We start from the raw sequence: 18,922 nt of genomic DNA, 5'->3' as shown, positions 1-18,922 counted from the left end.
AAGGGGAATAAGAAAATCCCGCTAATGGAAAAAAGTACTATATTCTATATTGCTAGTAACTAGCGGAAATATATTTAAAGTAAAATTTAATTTTATAAATTATTATTAAGAAATATATATATATATATATAGACAATAACTTTAAAATTAACAAACGAAATATGTTAATAAAAACTATATTAATAATAAAACTGTTCATTGTTTATATGCACTTTATTAATTGGACATTTTATATCAATAATTTAAAAAAGTTAACCAAATACTGATAAACGTAGTTTTTCGCAACAAATGTTTATCGGTTCTATATACATACATATATCCAACTATCTAAGTAGAGACCGTCATAGCACATATTTATGTTTTATTTTCTATACATTGTTGTGTTTCATCTTTACAACTAGCTGCTGGTTTCGGTTTCTTGCCAAAAGAAAAATTGCCACTTTGTTTAGATACCACTGGTAGTAGATTCTCAGCTGTGCGCGTACTGGAATGGATGCAATTTAATGTATTTCGTTCCTTAACAAATTAACATATTTTTTAAACTTACACTGTCTTTAAAACCGCTAATTTTGGAATATTTTTGGTGAATTTCTTCTCACCGGCAGCCTCTGAAGCCGCCAATTCTTCGGGATGTGACTTTCTTTTATGTGTACGACAGTTGGAACCACTGGCAAAGGTTTTATCGCAGAAGTCACATGAGTATGGCTTCAAGCCACTGTGTAGTATCAAGTGAGTTTTTAAAGTTTTCGCACGTTTGAATTCACGCCCACAATAGTCGCACTTATGACGCATCTCATCAGAATGTACGAGCATATGACGATTGAGCGTTACACGCGAGTTCAATTCCAAACCACATTCGCTGCAGATATGTTTGTGTGCGCTGTGCATCTCCATATGATTCTGCAAAAAAAATGTTGATAATACTTCAGGAATAAACAACAATATTTTATATTTCATTTACCTTTAAACGTGTTTGACTTTTAAATCCTTTCTTACAAACCTCGCATTCAAAAGGTGCATAGTCGGTATGTTTGAGCATATGCTCACGCAGTGTAGTTTCATTATGTGTACCTTCACCACACTCTTCACAAATGAACGGACGTATTTCTTCATGTACAAACTTAACATGTCGAAACACATAATCTTAAGTTTGGAATTTTCGATCACATTGTGGACATGGATAGATGCGCTTCTCCGCTAAAGGTCGATGTATTTTTATGTGACGATTCAAATTGAATCTCGATTTAAAAGTCCTCGAACATTGCGGACAAGTAATGCAACTGGTAGGTGTTTCCATGCCATGTTTTTTCCGCATATGTACAACATAAGTGCTACTTTTTTTGAAATGTAATGCACATTCCTTGCAGTAGTGTTTGTTGGCCTTTGTTTCTTCATCTGAAGAAGTTTTATTACTTTTCAGCCGATTGTGTTTTATATACAATTTGCTAGTTTCTGCTGTTGCACTGTTTTTTACGCTACTGTTCAGATATTCAACATTATGTAGTGCGTTAGTTGCACTTTCAACTGTATCACCAATGGGATCTTGGTACTCGTTAGTAAAATCGACGTCCTTTAGAAATATGCCACCTTGTATCTCATCCGTTATTATTTCACTCTTTACAATACCATCTAATGACTTTGGTTCGATTATTTCTGGTGCATCGGGTACAAAAATATTTTCAATAGTTGGTTTGGTATCCGATATGTTAATCACGAATACTTCATACTCAAGTAAATTACACTGTTCTCGCATACTTCGGCAGTCTAGCGCTTTGCTCTGGCCAGTACTTTGTATTTCATTGTACATACTTTGTACTCTGTTTACTTGATTTGTGAATTTGGACAAGGTTGAGATCAGGGAATAGCATTGTGTACAAAGCCAATGCGGTAAATCCTCATGCTGCCTTATCTAAATAAGATTTAGGAATACAGAAATTATTCCAAAAACAATTTAATTATTTAAATAGTTACATGAACTTTAAAAAACTCCGCTATGAAATCTATGAGCGAGGCATTTGTGTGATTCGTAGTTTGGTTTTGTTCTGGGTATAAATTTATATTTCGCACATCGTCTTTAGCACAAAGTCTACACCAAAATTGCCATTCGGCATCAGAAAAAATGTCTTCGCAATTTTCAAACGTATTTGTCATGTTAGAACACATAATTAATTTTATTTATTTTGTTTATAAATATTAAAACATTTTACAGATTTACAATGGTAAGCAAATTGCTTTTGTTTTGTTTATAATTGAATAATGAAAGGGAAATAGTGATAAATATTGATATGTGGAAACGAATGTTGACATTTGTTGTTGCTGAACTCAATGTTGTATTTTGGAAGTACGTGACAAAAGGGAATGTGAAAATTACTTTGATTAAAATAAGTGCTAAATTCCATATTCACTCAACAATTGAAATTTTATTAGCAAAATTTTTATAAAACAATTTTTTGTTTATTTGTATATTCTTTACTATTTCTCCACTCTGTTTGTTTATATATATACACACACGTATAACTAAAAATTGCAGCACAGCTGATTCATATTTTTCCTTCAGCTGCTATTGTGCTTATAAGTTCATCGTGTATTATTTTAGTTGGTAGTTTTAAATACCCACTACTATTCCAGACGATTTGTAATAAACAAATAATAAGCCAAACATTTTAGTACGTAGTTTAATCAAAGCAGCAAGTATATTTTTGTTTGTTTATGTAGTATCGAAATTGAACGTACGGTTTGCGGTACTTCAACCAACAAACATACATACATACGTAGTAAGTTCAAGTAAAGTTAATGATTAATGCGAACAAAAAAAAATGTTTAGAAATAGACTTCACAATGTATTGGCTTAGTAATCCATAAGTTTGTTCCAATATTTCTTTGAGATATTCATCTAACACATGGTGTTAACCTAAAATTAAAAATACATAAAATTAGCATAAAGTACATAGCGAGGAATGAATTCAAGTGGTTACTTACAATATCATCAATCTTGAGAATAGAACGCACTGTTTCCGTAGACAATGAAATTGCTGAAATACTGACCAACAGTGGTTGTAATACATTCTCGGCCAGTATATCGGTAATAGCACCCTTGCGCACATTAATACCAGCATTCTTTTCACCTTGCGCATGACGATTTCGCAACTCAGTTACCGTTGCAATCGGATTAAGACCAGCATTCTCAGCTAAAGTTGATGGTATAACCTCTAAAGCATCGGCAAATGCACGGAAGCAATAAGCGTCAACACCTTCAACAGTTTGTGCATAGGCGGCCAACTGTAAAGCCATTTCAATTTCAGGTGCACCACCACCAACAATCTGTGCACGTTTCTTGACCAAACAACGCACAACACACAGCGCATCATGCAATGAACGTGCTGCTTCCTCAAGCACCAATTTGTTGGAACCACGACACACAATGGATACTGTGCGTCCGGGATTTTGTATGCCGGTAATTTTTACGAATTTCGTAGTACCACTTGGCACTTCCTCGACCAAATCGGCGTTTATCAAGTTCTCAGCAACAAAATGATCCAACGATGCAATGGGACGACAATTTAGTGTTTTGCAAACAAATTCAATATCTTCACGTTCAACATCCTTGACAACAAGGCACTTGATTTTGTCCAAGAAATGTTGCGCCAAATCCGAAACAGCATCCCTATACAAAGGTACATAGAATTAAATAAGTGATACGATTTCAAATAATTATGCTGCAAATTATATACCTCAATATGGATTTTTGTACCAAAAGTACGTTGCAACCGGCTTTCTTGATTTGCTTTACAATATTTAGAATGTATGCACGCTCCTCTTTCAATACACGGTCCATAGCAGCATAATCGGACACGATAACATTGTGATCCATCTAAAATAATATAAATGTTTATATTTTTTAAATTAATATATTATTGTTTAAACAATAGCCTTACATCAGTTTTTGGCGCCGAAATGCAGAATTGTATTAAACCGATCTTTGCTTTCTCAATGCGTTTTGGTGCATTTGTACCGGCCGAACGCGAAGTGAATACCAAACCATCAATCAATTCGGTATCCTCGACAGTGCCACCAAGACTGCGTATAACCTTAATATTCTTCAAATCGACAGCACCCTCCTTGCCTGGTTCTGTCACTTTGATGACAGCATCTACAGCGAGAGGAGCCAATAGACTGCTCTGTTGTGAAACTACTTTGGAATTCAATGAAGTGGATGCGCTCTTAATGAGTGTGTCTCTATCGGACAACTCGATTGGTGTAGACATATCCGTAAGAATTTCAATAGCTTTGTTTGCGCAACGTTGGAACGAATCGGAAATTGCTGTGGGATGGATACCCTTGTGCAATAGCTTTTCACACGCCTCCAATAGAGCACCAGCAATGACAACCACAGAAGTTGTGCCATCACCGGCCTCTACATCTTGAGCACGTGATAGTTCGACCAACATTTTTGCAGCCGGATGGAGCACATTCATCTGTTTTAGAATGGTAGCACCGTCATTTGTGATCGATACTTCACCATTGCCGGCTTGAATCATTTTGTCCATACCGCGTGGACCTAAGCTGGTGCGTATGGCATCCGATACGGCTAAAAAGAACAAAAGAAAACAAAAAAATTTTGTTGGTTACAATGAGTAATGCTATTAAAGAGTGACGTCACTAAAAACTAAGAAGGGAAAATGTTGCATACAATTTATTTATTTTTAAATTATACATATTAACTTAATTTTTCTACTCGTCTGCGTTTGGTATGAATCACTTGACACACACACCCGCTTCGCCATAATAAGAAAAAAGGAATTTTCTAGACAGCTGTGTTTCGGGTGCTATGACGCCGCCATTGCATTTTTTGTTTGCTCCACAGACCAACAACTGTTTTAATTTTTAATAAAATAAATAAGTTCTACACACATTTTCTACACAATTTGCATATCATTTCCTTCGTAATTGTAAAATATACGTATGTGCGCTAAATTAATTATGATTTTTGCTGATTTCTAACCTTTTGCTGCCTGAATATTCGATAGACGCACATCAGCCGGTTTCGATTTATCTTTAAAGGCTTGACCTTTGGGTTTAACCGGAACGAAGTTTGCTTTCGGTGCCATTATTGTTTTGGCTATATGATTTTGTACACGTTTTAATTGATTAATAAAGTTTTATTTACGATTTTCACGGATTAAAATCACTAGCTAACACCGAACAAAAATCCAACACAGAAGACAGCCTGATTTCAGTTTTTTCGCTTTTCTTCACGGTTGACTGTAATTTTGACACCGAAACTGTCAATAAAGCAAACAACATAAAACATGTTGCCAGAGTATCTTTATGTCTCATTTATGTAAAATAAAATTATATAAAATTAATTTAATTTTAAATATATAGACTTGAATATAATAATATACTAATGCTTTAAATTATCAAATATATGTGTAATTAATACACAATTGAAATCAGCGTTAAGTCGAAAAACCGTTTACAGCCAAACATTAAATGAACGTAATAGATTTCTTCACTAACGTAAGTTCTTTGTGCAACTCTGCACACACATGTCAAATTATACTATATTTCTTTTCCTACTATCTTCTCATCGACATAATAAGAATATTAGTTCTTTTGTGAGAAATACAAATTAATTCATGTATAAAATTCTCATTGGAACGCTAGGATCAAGCACATGACAACCAGAAATTAACAAGCGCATTAAATTCTGCTGCAAATTTTAGGATTTCAAACTGTTTGCTGTCGGAATTGTTGAGTAAGAAAACAGAGGTAAATATGTATGCAGGCATATGCATTCTTTCCGCCCAGTACACCGGCTCCGTCTACTTTTTGTTGCCAAAGGAAAGAAAAATCGATTACTAACTTTTGTTTTTGTGATCTTGGGCGCGATGTTGCAATAAAAAAAATTAGCATTAACGTGATTACCAGTTTCTTATCTACACACCATACTGATGTAACGCAAGGGTGCGAATGCGCTAAGTGCGTTACGAATTGTGTTGTTCTTCTGCTGCTAGTGAATTTACTGAGACATATTATAAAATTCAAATATATATTTTATATGTTTTAGAGTAAACTGTATTGGTTTTTCAACACTAAAAAATAAATATGGCATATCGTTACGGTTCAATAAGTTTAACGCGATGGCAATTGGCGTTGCTGATAGGCACACCCGTCGCCGTTGGTTTAGGTGTCTACATATACCGGAAATCTGTAGCAGACAAGAAACCGATAGGCGATAACGATGCAATTGAACGTAAAAAAGGACTCACCGCCAAGGACAAAGCGCAAACACTATCTATTGACGGCACAATTGAAGATAAGGAATTGGAACGTAAGAAAAAGAATGCCGAGCTGGAAAGTGAAAAGTTGTCACCTCTCAAGGAAGCAACCATGTACAAGAATGAGGGTAATGTTTGCTATCGTAATGGCAAATACGATGAGGCGATCTCATTCTACGATAAGGCCATAGATAAATGTCCAATTGAAAATCGTGCTGACCTTGCAATATTTTATCAAAACCGTGCTGCATCGTATGAGATGTTAAAAAAATGGAATCGCGTCAAAGAGGATTGTGCGCGTTCACTTGAATTCAATCCGCAATATGCAAAAGCCTATTATAGACGCGCTAAAGCACACGAAGCCACAAATGATTTAATGGAATGTTTAGATGATGTGACCGCAACTTGTATATTGGAAATGTTCCAAAATAACAGTACAATAATGTATGCAGATCGCATACTGAAACAAACTGGTCGCGAGGATACAGACCGTGGCCTCAAGGAGCACGTACCAGTGTTGTCATCGAACAACTTCATACAAACTTATTTGCGCTCATTTGTTGCGGATCCTATCGATGGTATCACCATACTCGAACCGACGGAAGGAGTGGCATTAAAAGGATTTGCGCGCGCCAAAAAAGCTTTAGAGCAAATGAAATACGAAGATGTGATTGCAGCTTGTACGGAAGAAATCGAAACTTCCGAGTCAGAATCACAATATAAAAGTGAAGCTTTATTATTACGCGGTACATTTTATCTGCTATCGGGTAGTTTCAGTGCGTCCCAGCAAGATTTGGATTCTGTGATAAATAACGGTATGTGATATATATATATATATTATATAAATTAAATTCTTTTTCATATGCATATTTTTTAATGCTATTTAGCCGATGCTGGTGTTGCGTTACGTGCCGCTGCTCTTATTAAACGTGCCTCGTTATACATACAACAGGAAGAGAAGGATTTGGGTTTAGCCGATTTCGATGCCGCTTCCAAATTGCAACCGGATAATCCCGATATATATCATCAACGCGCACAAATTTACATATTGATTGATCAGTTACCAGAAGCTTTGAGCGAGTTTGAAAAGGTCGTCAAGATGGCACCAAATCACGCCATGGCCTACATACAGAAATGTTACGCGGAATATCGCATGGCATTAATGTCGCAAGATCAAATGCGTCTCATGATCGTAATGAATGAATTCAAGAATGCCATTGAGAAATTCCCCGACTGCGTTGAATGCTACAGTCTGATGGCACAAGTTTTGGCCGATCAACAACAATTCCAACAAGCTGATCAATTTTATGAGAAAGCCCTCAAATTAGCACCAGAAAATGCATCATTATATGTACATCGTGGCATAATGCTATTGCAATGGAAGGGTGACATCGACAAAGCGATTACGTATATTAATCAAGCACTTGAAGTGGATAATAAATGTTTATTGGCATTTGAAACGCTCGGCACAATCGAAGTGCAGCGTGCAAATCTCAATCGTGCCGTTGAACTTTTCGAAAAAGCAATAAAATTGGCAAAGAGCAGATCGGAAATGGGTCATTTGTATGCTTTGCGTAATGCGGCGGTTGCTCAATTAAATGTGACACGCAAACTGGGCATTGATATGTCAAAAATATCAGCGTTAGCACAGCAGGGTATGATGCCGGCGGCTGTATAAACCACATAGTGTGTAGAAATGGTTCTTAAGATACTACAAAGTAGATCCTGTTTAAGTCAACTTTCTTGCAATATAGCTAACTAAATATACATATAATAGTTTTTAATGAGTTTAAGAAGAAAACGAAACAGCAAATATGTATGTACATATGTATGTCTACTTGCATTTCTCCAACTTAAAACAAAGTGTACAATCTTTGCAGTATTTAAAGTTGCATGTATAGATTGCTTGTAAAGCGTTGACGCTTTATTCTCTTATCTATATATTAACTTTAAATATTTGCTAAAGTTAGTTACAATTTGTATGTGCGACATAAAAGTATATGCGTAATCTAAGTAATAAGTATGTAACAATCATAATTACAATTATTCTACAAAATTATGGCATTTTTGTTGTTCGTCTCTTGGGCCTTGTTTATTATTATGGAAAGTAATTATTATTTTAATATTTGTTATGAAATTCAATGTTTTGTACATGCCATACAGGACAACTTGTATACAGTGAGAACTAAATTAACCCATTAACTATGTACGCTTAGACATCATTGTTATTGATAAAAACTAATTAAATAAATTTAATGCTAATACGTTAGCACACATTACTTCAGTTTATAAAAAAAAATCGTTTAACTTAACTTTGGTTTAATTGAAAATAGTTGTGCATCACTTGTGTGAAGAGAATAATGCTTGTATAGGTAAGTTGTTTTGATGCAAAAGTGCGAATTTATATAATTAAACATTCATTTTATATAAATTAATTATGAAATTGGAGACTGTAAAAATTGTAAAAACTCCATATATTCTTGAAAATTTCGAAAAATTGTCAATCTCTTTTGTATGTGTATGTATGTATTTCCGTTGCTGCAAATATTTGTACCAGCTGTTTAATGTAATAGATCGCAAATTACTTGACATTCTCGTACAATTTTGCAACTCCATTTAATGCAATAATTATTGGCAACTCTGTTTATAACTGTAAATTATATTGCGCAAAAGAACGCGATTTAAGCGCGAGCGGAACTTGAAAAACTGCGAAAATCATAGAATCGTGCTAAAATAAGTAAAATTTACATTATAAGTATTTAAAATTTATTAAAAGTTATGCCACAACCAAAGACGTAAATATAAAACAGTGAAAGTGATGAGTTTGCGATTGTTACGTGTGTGCGAGCATTTTGTTAATATTTATTTATTACTGGTGTAAACGTATTTCCTAATTAGTGAATATTATAAAGTACATTTTACAACGTTGAAAATCTATGTAAAACGAACTTAATCCAACTAAATTGTTACAAGTATTGAGTGGAGATGTAGCTTTATCAACATTAGTAAATGTAGCTGTGGAGTTATACCTACATTAGTGTATGTAGCCGTGTAGCCATTTTTTTTATACGTAAATGGCATCAATTAATCCTTCTTGGCCGGCTCATTCCAACCTTGTACTTCTGCTGTGCCCCATATACAAAATGGTATTGTTGGTACAGTTAAGATAGCAAGCGCCAACCAAAATACTTGCTGCCATTCAGATAAGACCGTCTATATACACAAGTAAATTAGCGAAATTTCAATATATGTAACTTTCATATTAATTTATACTTTACATACCTTTTTAGTAATCCAACCGACAGAATATGGTGCAAGTACACCAGCTATGCCACCCAAACCGTTTACAATGGCCATAACAGTAGCCGAATAATTGGGGGTCATATCGTTGGCAGTTAGTTTTATGCCAGCATAATAGCCGCCCATGAGCGCCATTGAGATGGTGAAACATAAAATTATCCATACTGTCTCACAACCTATATATACGGCTATAACCATAAAGAGCCCAGAAGGTGTTGCAGCTAATTTGAAAAGAATTTGTAGGATGATATATGCTTTAAATGAAGGTAATTGATGCAAGAGCTTAATTAAATATCGAAATACAGTAACGCAACGGTTAATTAGAAAATATTATATCTTAATGCAGTAAATGTGTTAGTTGTTGCTTAGGACATTATTAGTTTTAAAACAAGCTGAAAGACATAGCAATCTACACATTGGACTTACCAATGAACGTCATCCATTTGCGTACACATGTTGCACGTGTCACATCACGTTTAATTATACAATCGGCTAATGCGCCCAACAATAGCGAAGATAACCAAAATAACAAGAACGGTATCGAAGAATATATGCCGGTTTTAAGAATTTGCAATTGCAACACATCATTTAGGAATTTCGGAAAACATGAAGACATGACATAAAAACCCCAGTCGTGCGCAATTTGTGCGGCAAGCAACACCCACATTTCTTTACTCTTAAATACGGGCCCCCAAGGGAAGGGGGGTAAATTGTGATCACGTCCAAGACGACCAATATGTTTCATTAGATACTCCTTTTCCTTGTCACTGATATAGGGATGCGAATCGGGATCACTGAAACACATAATTATCTGCAACGGTTTTATAGTTCTTATTTAGACATTATAGGTAAATTTAATGAATTGATTTTAGACTTTATATGACTTACGAAAAAGAGAATCCACAAAGTGGCCATTACACCAAATGTATAAAATACCCAAGGCCATGTAGTGTAACGCAGTAAAGCACCCGACATACTATTACTCAGCACGGTGCCCATTTGACCGCCGCCCATTATAAAAGCGCCAAGTAAACTACGCTCATGTATGGGTACCCAATGCGCTAGCAATGAGCTACACGATGGATATGAAGCGCCTGCGCCGAAACCCATTATAGTACGTAGCCCAATTAAAGCATATGGTCCGAGTATTGTTATGCATAAGGGTGTTAATAGTGTTAAGATCGTTGCTGTCGACATGCCACACACCAACACCCACTTAGCGCCATATTTTTCGGATAGCAAACCAGCTGGTACATGTCCCAATATGTAGCCGATATAGAAAGCGCCAAGTATATAACCTTGCAGTTCTTGTGACCAATCATATTCACCACCTGGTACCTATGCGAGCGAAATATTTACTTTTATATTTACTTCATTGATATATGCATTTCTATATTCTATATTTACTTTTTCTTCTTCAACGGATACTTCTGGTTTGGGACAAACATCACCACTCGCTGTTGTTTCATTGGAATACTTGCGCTCTAAAACTAAGCGTGTAATTGTAACGGAAATACAACTACGTAGCGTATAATTGTTAATTATCGATAGAAATCCCATTATAGACATGATGACCCGTTGCGGTATCGGCACAACTAGTTTGAAAGTGTTTATAAAAGCATTAATATTTTTTTGGAAAAGCGATATTTTTTCTTTACAAACTTACGTTGCGATAACTTTTTTCCCCACTCCGGTCTTTTATCTTCGCCAGTATCCATTTTATTTCTTTAATCTTTTATTATAATTAGCTTTATTTCTTCTTTAGGCTATTTGAAAGCGCCGTTTTTTTGAGTTTGACAAAATTTTCAATTTCGTAAAAAAATGTTTCAAAAACATTTTTAAAAAATACTTGGATAAAATATTGTTATACTATCGCAACAAAGTTGCTAAGCGAGTATAATAGTTTTGTTCACATAACGGTTGTTTTTAAGTCATTAAACTAAACTAGTTAGATATAGGGTTACATATATCAAAATGATCAGAATGACGAGAGGATTTAAAATGTCCGTCTGTCCGTTCGTCCGTCCCCACAACGGCTAACTTGGGTAAAAATTGAGGTATTTTGACGAAACCTTGGCACTGTTGACTATTGAAAATAAAATTTGGTACAAAGGATCGCACTAGGAAGGTCATATTTGGCTATAATTTTTTTTTTTTAAGTGGGCGTGACCCCATTTTTTGATACTTTCATTTCTTTTACGTACCCGATTATACAACATGAAAGTAGGTAAAATCGGATAATAACCACACCCTCCTCCCATACATAGGTTATGTTGAAAATTACTAAAAGTGCGTTAATTCACTAACGAAAAACATGAGAAACACTAAGTTTGCAGAAGGAAGCTACACCCAGATTTAAAAAAAAAATGGAAAATGGGCATGACGTCGTCCACTTATAGGTCCATAAACCTTAACTCAGAAACTACTCGGCAGATTTCAATGAAGTTCGACTTATAATATTTTCTTGACACCTTGATGACATAGATAAAAGTCGGAGGAAATCGGTTCACAACCAGGCCTACTTCCCATATAACTCAAATTTGAATTCCAACTGAGTCCTTTATTTTATTATATATAAATTAGGAACCAATGAAAATAGAGGAATAAAACTTTACACAAATACTGCATTTGAGCTGTGTCATCACTTGTGGGATAATTTGTCGACATCGGACTATAACTTTTCAATGCCCCGGCGAACGAACACGAAGAACTCAGTGCCTGAGTGTAGTTTTTCACTGAAAATATCGGTAAATATCTCAGATACTTTAATGTAATTCAAAGGGAATTTTTTTCTTGTAATACTGTGTCTCCGTACAAAAAATAGTTAAAATCGGGTCATAACTTTCCCTAGCTCCCATATACCTAATTATGGGTTTTTCAAAAAATACGATGGGCTTCATTCATTCCACATATTTCGGTTAATATGTGAGATATCTTAGCAAAATTCTTGAATATAGTGTACCTTGGTGGTGAAAATGAGTGAAATCGGTTCAGGAATTACCTCAGCCCTCATATACCATATGTGATGATTTTCGTTATTCTATTGCACTTTATGCCGAATATATGGGTTATCTTAATAAAATTACAACAAAAACAAAAACAACAACAAAGTGCATACTTAACGAAATACTTTGCTACAAATACAAATTTCAAATCATATCTTAAAGGCACACTTTTTAGCTTTTAATTGCTTTTTTAGTAATTAGTACAACAAAAACAATCGCAAAATTTATTCAATTTTATTCTCTGACTCGGTGGTCAAAGATATAAGTTGATCAAATGGTTGTATTTCAGCCGATATCAATAGCGTAGACATTAGCCATAAAAGAGCGCGTACAATTTTAAATTGTGACTGAAAATAAATAGTAATAATAATATTAAGATTTCAAACAATACAAAATGAATGCAACGTGTACCCACCCAACCGCCGAACGAGTGCTTGATAAAGGGTGCAACAATACCCGTAAGCGAACCTAAACCATTTGCAATACCCATTAGTGTGGCGGCGAAATTCGGACTCATATCTAACGGTGTCAGCTTAATGCCAGCATAGTAACTCCCGAGCACATTTATAGCACAATGGCAGAAGGCAAATAAATTTGCGGGTTCACTGCAACTGAGACAAGGCAGTAGGCTATCATAGAGATTTGGCGCCACGGCAGCTGTGGTAGAATAAGAAATTATTTATTTATTATATTTAAATTATTTTCTATTTTATTATTATTTTTTTATATTTATAATTTTTGTTTTGTATTTATTATTAAATTTTTTTAATTTATTTTTTAATTATATTTATTTTTATTTTTTTATATTTATTTTTTTATATTTATTTTTATTTTTTTTATATTTATTTTTGTTTTTTTGTATTTATTATTATTTTTTTATATTTATTATTATTTTTATATTTATAATTTTTTTTATATTTACTATTTTTTTTATATTTATTATTTTTTTATATTTACTTTTTTTTATATTCATTATTTTTTAATAAATTTTTTTATATATATATTTTTTTTTTTATATTTACTATTTTTTTTTTTTTTGTATTTATCATTTGGTTTTTTGTATTATTTTTTTATATTTATTATGACTTTTATATTTTTTATATATTTTATTTTTTTATATTTATATTTTATTTAAATTATTTTTTTATATTTACTATTATTTTTTGTATTTTTTGTCATTTTTTATATTTATATATTTACATTTATTATTATTTTTATTTATTTTTTTTTTAATTTAATCTAATTTTTTTAATATTTATTTTCTTGTTTTTCAGTTCGCAACACTTTACCTACCTACGAATGCCATAATTTTACGCATAACTGTCACAGAGAATATCTCATAGTTCACGAGCAAATCCGAGATCACACCGGACAGCACAGATAACAGCCAATTCATCATATAAGGCAACTGATTCTGCATACCATTGATGATATTTTCAAAAAACGTTTGCTGCTTGGCATCTCTGATGAACTGTGGCACTTCAGCCGCATGTTGCAGCTGTGTCCAGTCATACTGTATGGTAGCCGAGATGAGTGCCCACATAGGTAAATTTCGAAAAATCTCCTTCCAAGGCGTTTTTGTCGTTTTATGCCGACAACGCGCTATTAAACCGATTTCTTTTTGCAGATATTGCTTTTCCGTAACTTTGATAAATGGATTTTCCTCTGGTGTATTGTAACACATGTAGGTCTAAAGTGGTTGGGTTAAACAATAATTTTTGCTTTTAAAGCAATACACTTGTCGTACTTACGAAACCAATGAACCACAGTAAAGTGCATATACCAAAGTAATAGAAAATCAACGACCAATCGTAGCGATGCAATAGCAAGCCCGCAATAAAATTACCCATTGAAATGCCAATTTGACTGCCACTTAAGACGAGTGAGCCGAGTGTAGCACGCTCTTTGCCCGGCACCCATTTGGAGAGCAATTCACTTAATGCCGGATATGTGGGTCCCGCGCTGAAGCCAATTAGCAAGCGTATTGCTATAAGCGCCAAGGGACCACCCCATTTCACCACAGTTGGTGTGAGTAATGTAAGCAATGCGGTTATGGCCAAACCAATTGCCAACACCCACTTGCCCCCATAACGCATAGCAAGTTGTGCACTGGGTACATGTGACAAAACGTAGCCCACATAAAAGGAGATCAGTATGAAGTTTTGCAGCTGCTCGGACCAATCGAAGTTGCCAGCTTTATCGTGTCGCCTATTGCCAAAACTCATTAAAGTGCCATTGCGATGTTGTTCCATGCGTTCATACAAATTAAATGTACTCATCTTAATCGTGTCGAGGTTACGCATGCGCGCAAATTTCCGTTTGGGTGCAACGATATGCGCTAGAGCGATATCCAAACAGTGACGCATTGTGTATGCATTGACAATGGCGAGGAAGCCGAAGAAGCATAAGATGTAACGTTGCGGCACAACATTTACTACATCGAGATAAAGAAAAGGAGGAGAAAGGTAAGTGCATGTTTCGATTATTTTTCTTATATAATTATAACGAAATTTGTGGCTTCATAATCACAGATTTTTGATCGAAAAGTCCTGCATTACTTACATATGTTGAAGAAATGCTCTTGCATTGAAAGAAACCATGGAAATTGTTTTTTTATCCATGCTCTTATTACCGGTCTTTGTTGTGCTAGCCACAAATTTTCTGTAGCTGTGGCCATACAGCAAGGCTATTCAATTTTAATTGTTTTGTAACTGAAAAAATCACTTTTATATAATTGCCAATAAGCCTGGAAATTTTTAAAATAAGAAACAGCAAAAAATCAACCGATTGCACGTAGAGATTTTGAGTAGAAAATATCCAATGAAAAATAGCACAGCTTAGAAAAGTAAATTTTGTGGAAACGAAATTGTATACGAGCACTTTTTTCGAAAATGCAATGAAATTCCAAAATCTCATTTGTTGAAACATTATAGCAGGTCACAAGGGAATATGCTTTGGTAAATTATAAAATTCATATGTCTGAATATTGATTGATGTTGACTCCTCATTTTATCAAAACACAAAAAATAACAACATTCTTCTTGCGATATATGTACGCCATATACTCGGAAACATAATTTTTAATTTTATGATTTTTTTTAATTTTTAATTTTTTAATGTTTATTTTTTTAAATTTTTTTTAATGTTTATTTTTTATGTTTATTATTTTATATTAATTTTTTTTTAATGTTTATTTTTTTTTTTAATTTTTTTTTATGTTTATTATTTTATATTAATTTTTTTTTTAATGTTTATTTCTTTTAATTTTATTTTTTTTTTTAATTTTATTTTTTTTTTTTATTTTTAATTTTTTTTTTAATTTTAATTTTTTTTTTAATTTTTAATTTTTTTTTGTAATTTCAATAAAACAGCGAAATTTTGGTTTAAATAAATAATTTGTTCATGATCTATATTTTCTATAATATTTTTCAATTTACACAGTAAATGAAATTAGTAAATTCACAAAATTATTATCAGTCTATCTCACACATAATTTTTTTAGAAACTAGATAACACTATGAGACTAAGTTCTTAAAAATATAGATTAAAGTATAGAGTTGCATTTCTATTATCAACTAGCTTAATCTACTTCCTCAACGGTGGGTCCAGTATGTCCACCATTGAATCCGCCCGCTTGTTGACCACAAGACGCTCCTTGTGCACCACCGCTATGCAGTTTTGTCATGAGTGGTGTACAAAGTTTGGTGAGTGTGTTCATTTTGTCCTCGTACTCTTCTTTGTCGGCCAACGTGTTGGCATCCAGCCACTTGATGGTGTCATCACAAGCCTTCAACGCTTCACTCTTCTCCTGAGCACTCAATTTATCACCAGCACCGTCCAACGCTTGCTTCACGCCAAACACATAACTCTCCAAGTTATTTCTTGCCGCGATCTTATTGCGTTGTCGTTCATCTTCTTCGGCATAACGTTCCGCCTCGTTCACCATGCGATCGATTTCGGATTGTGAAAGACGTCCTTTGTCGTTCTTGATGGTGATGTTCTTGGCATTGCCTGAACTCATTTCCTTCGCTGTTACGTTCAGAATACCATTGGCGTCCAGATCGAAGGTTACCTCAATCTGTGGCACTCCACGTGGTGCAGGCGGTATGCCGGACAAGTCGAAGGTACCCAGTCGATTGTTATCCTTGGTCATCACACGTTCACCCTCGTACACTTGGATTGTGACACCAGGTTGGTTGTCGGAGTATGTTGAGAATGTCTGGGTTTGTTTGCATGGAATTCGGCAATTTCGTTCGATGATCTTCGTCATAACACCACCAGCCGTTTCGATACCCAAGGACAATGGTGCTACGTCGACCAATAGTACATCCTGAATTTCACTGCTCTTGTCACCACTTAGGATAGCAGCTTGAACGGCTGCACCATATGCAACCGCCTCATCGGGATTGATTGAGAGATTCAGACTTTTGCCACAGAAGAACGACTGTAGTAGACTTTGTACCTTTGGAATACGTGTGGAACCACCAACCAATACGATGTCATGTATCTGATTTTTGTCCATCTTCGCGTCTTTCAATGCTTTCTCTACTGGATCCAACGTCTGACGGAATAGGTCGGCACACAATTCTTCAAAGCGGGCTCGTGACACTTTCGTGTAAAAGTCAACTCCTTCGAATAGTGCATCAACTTCGATGGTGGCTTCGGTGCTCGATGACAATGTACGTTTCGCACGTTCAGCTGCTGTACGTAGACGACGTAATGCTCTTGGATTCGAACGCAGATCCTTTTTGTACTTTCGTTTGAACTCATCAGCCAAGTGTGTAACCAGTCGGTTGTCGAAGTCTTCACCACCAAGATGTGTGTCACCAGCAGTTGCACGCACTTCGAATAATGAGCCCTCGTCAATGGTCAAGATGGAGACATCAAAAGTACCACCGCCCAAATCGAAGATCAGAACATTACGTTCACCTTTCAGATTCTTATCCAGACCGTAGGCTAAGGCGGCTGCTGTGGGTTCATTGATGATTCGCAGTACATTCAAACCAGCTATACGACCGGCATCCTTTGTGGCCTGTCTCTGTGAGTCATTGAAGTAAGCTGGTACTGTGATGACGGCGTCTGTCACTGTTGTGCCCAGATATGCCTCAGCGGTCTCCTTCATTTTGGTCAACACCATTGACGAGATTTCTTCTGGTGCAAAGCGTTTGTTCTCACCTTTGTACTCCACACTGATTTTTGGTTTGCCACCATCGCTCACCACTTTGAAAGGCCAATGTTTGACATCTTCCATAATTTTCGGATCGTCATACTTGCGTCCAATCAATCGCTTCGCGTCGAATACTGTGTTCTTTGGATTCATGGCCACCTGATTCTTTGCCGCATCGCCAATGAGTCGCTCCGAATCTGTGAAGGCAACATAACTGGGTGTTGTGCGGTTGCCTTGGTCGTTGGCGATGATCTCCACTTTGCCGTGTTGGAAGACACCAACACAGGAGTATGTTGTTCCCAAATCAATACCAATTGCTACCATTTTGACTTGTGTTTTTCTTATACTTATTCTTCACTTGAAACTTTTTAATACTATACTTTTTAAAACTTTTAAAATTATTTATATCACTTTGTGTGTTAAAAACACTTTCACGTTTGTTTATTACAATCTCTTGAAGAGTTGTTTATACTTTGCTTGCTTATTGATTTCTGAAACGAAGAGCATTCACGGCTGGTATTTATACCAAAATCACTCTTCACAGAATATTCCGGATGCTCTTTCTCGAAGTTTCCACACTAATCTACCAGTTGGATGAGGTTGGGTTTCAATGTGACGAATTTCTCTTCATGCTTATGACTGCGAGTATTTGTGTTGGTAAAATTTTTAGTTGGAGATACATAACTTGCCTATTGATTCTCTTTCGTGCTATATTTTGTATGCATAATAGGGGAGCAGTGTTTGTATGTTTCTACATTCATATGCGTCTAATTAGCAGAGAGTACAGTGACATACAACGCTCTCTAGCTTTATTTACCTGTGCGCTAATTAAAGAGTAAGAGCGGCAGTGAGAAACTCTGAGATACTTTAATGACAACAAATCATACATATATATAAATATGTACGTACGTTTGTATGTACTATTATTATATGTGTATGTATATAGAAATAACGAGAAAATTTATCTGGAAATTTCTTCCCTAGTTTACTAAAAGAGAAAGCATAAAAAACCAAACAAAATAAATTTGACTTATATTTTCTGATAATTATGTATGTTTCTATTAATAATTAAATTTAGAACTCTGCAGATTTTTCTCTTCGTTCGTAATTTATTGGAAAAGTACTGTTTATACATTCATATATAGACTAATGTGGTAAATGACAGTATT

General features: G+C 34.9%; 6 protein-coding genes and 1 long non-coding RNA gene across 7 annotated transcripts; 2 read left to right on the top strand and 5 right to left on the bottom strand.

The window, feature by feature from the left end:
* Positions 1-194: 194 nt before the first annotated feature.
* On the bottom strand, positions 195-2,485 carry LOC128920284 (zinc finger protein weckle-like). The gene is given in 4 exon segments (XM_054227343.1): positions 195-484; positions 548-900; positions 962-1,909; positions 1,972-2,485. Coding segments are annotated over 4 exon segments (1,623 nt in total). The 5' UTR covers positions 2,164-2,485; the 3' UTR covers positions 195-354.
* Positions 2,486-2,661: 176 nt separating this feature from the next.
* LOC105219652 (T-complex protein 1 subunit delta) lies at positions 2,662-5,282 on the bottom strand. Its single transcript, XM_011195928.3, has 5 exons — positions 5,003-5,282; positions 3,936-4,588; positions 3,732-3,871; positions 2,980-3,664; positions 2,662-2,911 (listed from the first exon to the last, which is right to left on the bottom strand). Exons 1-5 carry the CDS (start codon positions 5,106-5,108, stop codon positions 2,894-2,896), a joined length of 1,602 nt encoding a protein of 533 aa, XP_011194230.1. The 5' UTR covers positions 5,109-5,282; the 3' UTR covers positions 2,662-2,893.
* A 275-nt stretch (positions 5,283-5,557) lies between these two features.
* On the top strand, positions 5,558-7,965 carry LOC105219649 (mitochondrial import receptor subunit TOM70). The gene is made up of 3 exons (XM_011195925.3): positions 5,558-5,772; positions 6,071-7,096; positions 7,169-7,965. Exons 2-3 carry the CDS (start codon positions 6,109-6,111, stop codon positions 7,957-7,959), a joined length of 1,779 nt encoding a protein of 592 aa, XP_011194227.2. The 5' UTR covers positions 5,558-5,772; positions 6,071-6,108; the 3' UTR covers positions 7,960-7,965.
* Positions 7,966-9,356: 1,391 nt separating this feature from the next.
* On the bottom strand, positions 9,357-11,408 carry LOC105219647 (putative inorganic phosphate cotransporter). The gene is made up of 6 exons (XM_011195923.3): positions 11,248-11,408; positions 10,989-11,176; positions 10,470-10,919; positions 10,008-10,392; positions 9,564-9,802; positions 9,357-9,494 (listed from the first exon to the last, which is right to left on the bottom strand). Exons 1-6 carry the CDS (start codon positions 11,297-11,299, stop codon positions 9,366-9,368), a joined length of 1,443 nt encoding a protein of 480 aa, XP_011194225.2. The 5' UTR covers positions 11,300-11,408; the 3' UTR covers positions 9,357-9,365.
* Positions 9,365-15,018, top strand: LOC114804972 (uncharacterized). Its single transcript, XR_003753076.2, has 3 exons — positions 9,365-9,506; positions 9,572-9,847; positions 13,861-15,018. It is a non-coding gene; the product is annotated as an uncharacterized LOC114804972 (long non-coding RNA).
* On the bottom strand, positions 12,743-15,488 carry Picot_16 (putative inorganic phosphate cotransporter). Its single transcript, XM_054227346.1, has 5 exons — positions 15,149-15,488; positions 14,338-15,020; positions 13,880-14,276; positions 13,002-13,243; positions 12,743-12,933 (listed from the first exon to the last, which is right to left on the bottom strand). Exons 1-5 carry the CDS (start codon positions 15,261-15,263, stop codon positions 12,811-12,813), a joined length of 1,560 nt encoding a protein of 519 aa, XP_054083321.1. The 5' UTR covers positions 15,264-15,488; the 3' UTR covers positions 12,743-12,810.
* A 477-nt stretch (positions 15,489-15,965) lies between these two features.
* On the bottom strand, positions 15,966-18,260 carry LOC128920091 (heat shock protein 70-like). The gene has a single exon (XM_054226486.1). It carries the CDS (start codon positions 18,075-18,077, stop codon positions 16,167-16,169), a length of 1,911 nt encoding a protein of 636 aa, XP_054082461.1. The 5' UTR covers positions 18,078-18,260; the 3' UTR covers positions 15,966-16,166.
* Between the last annotated feature and the right edge of the window lie 662 nt (positions 18,261-18,922).

The sequence above is a fragment of the Zeugodacus cucurbitae genome, chromosome 3 (assembly GCF_028554725.1).
Source record: "Zeugodacus cucurbitae isolate PBARC_wt_2022May chromosome 3, idZeuCucr1.2, whole genome shotgun sequence".
Taxonomy (NCBI): Eukaryota; Metazoa; Arthropoda; class Insecta; order Diptera; family Tephritidae; genus Zeugodacus; species Zeugodacus cucurbitae.
The sequence above is the reverse complement of the archived record's forward strand: the minus strand, read 5'-3'. Positions and strand labels throughout refer to the sequence as shown.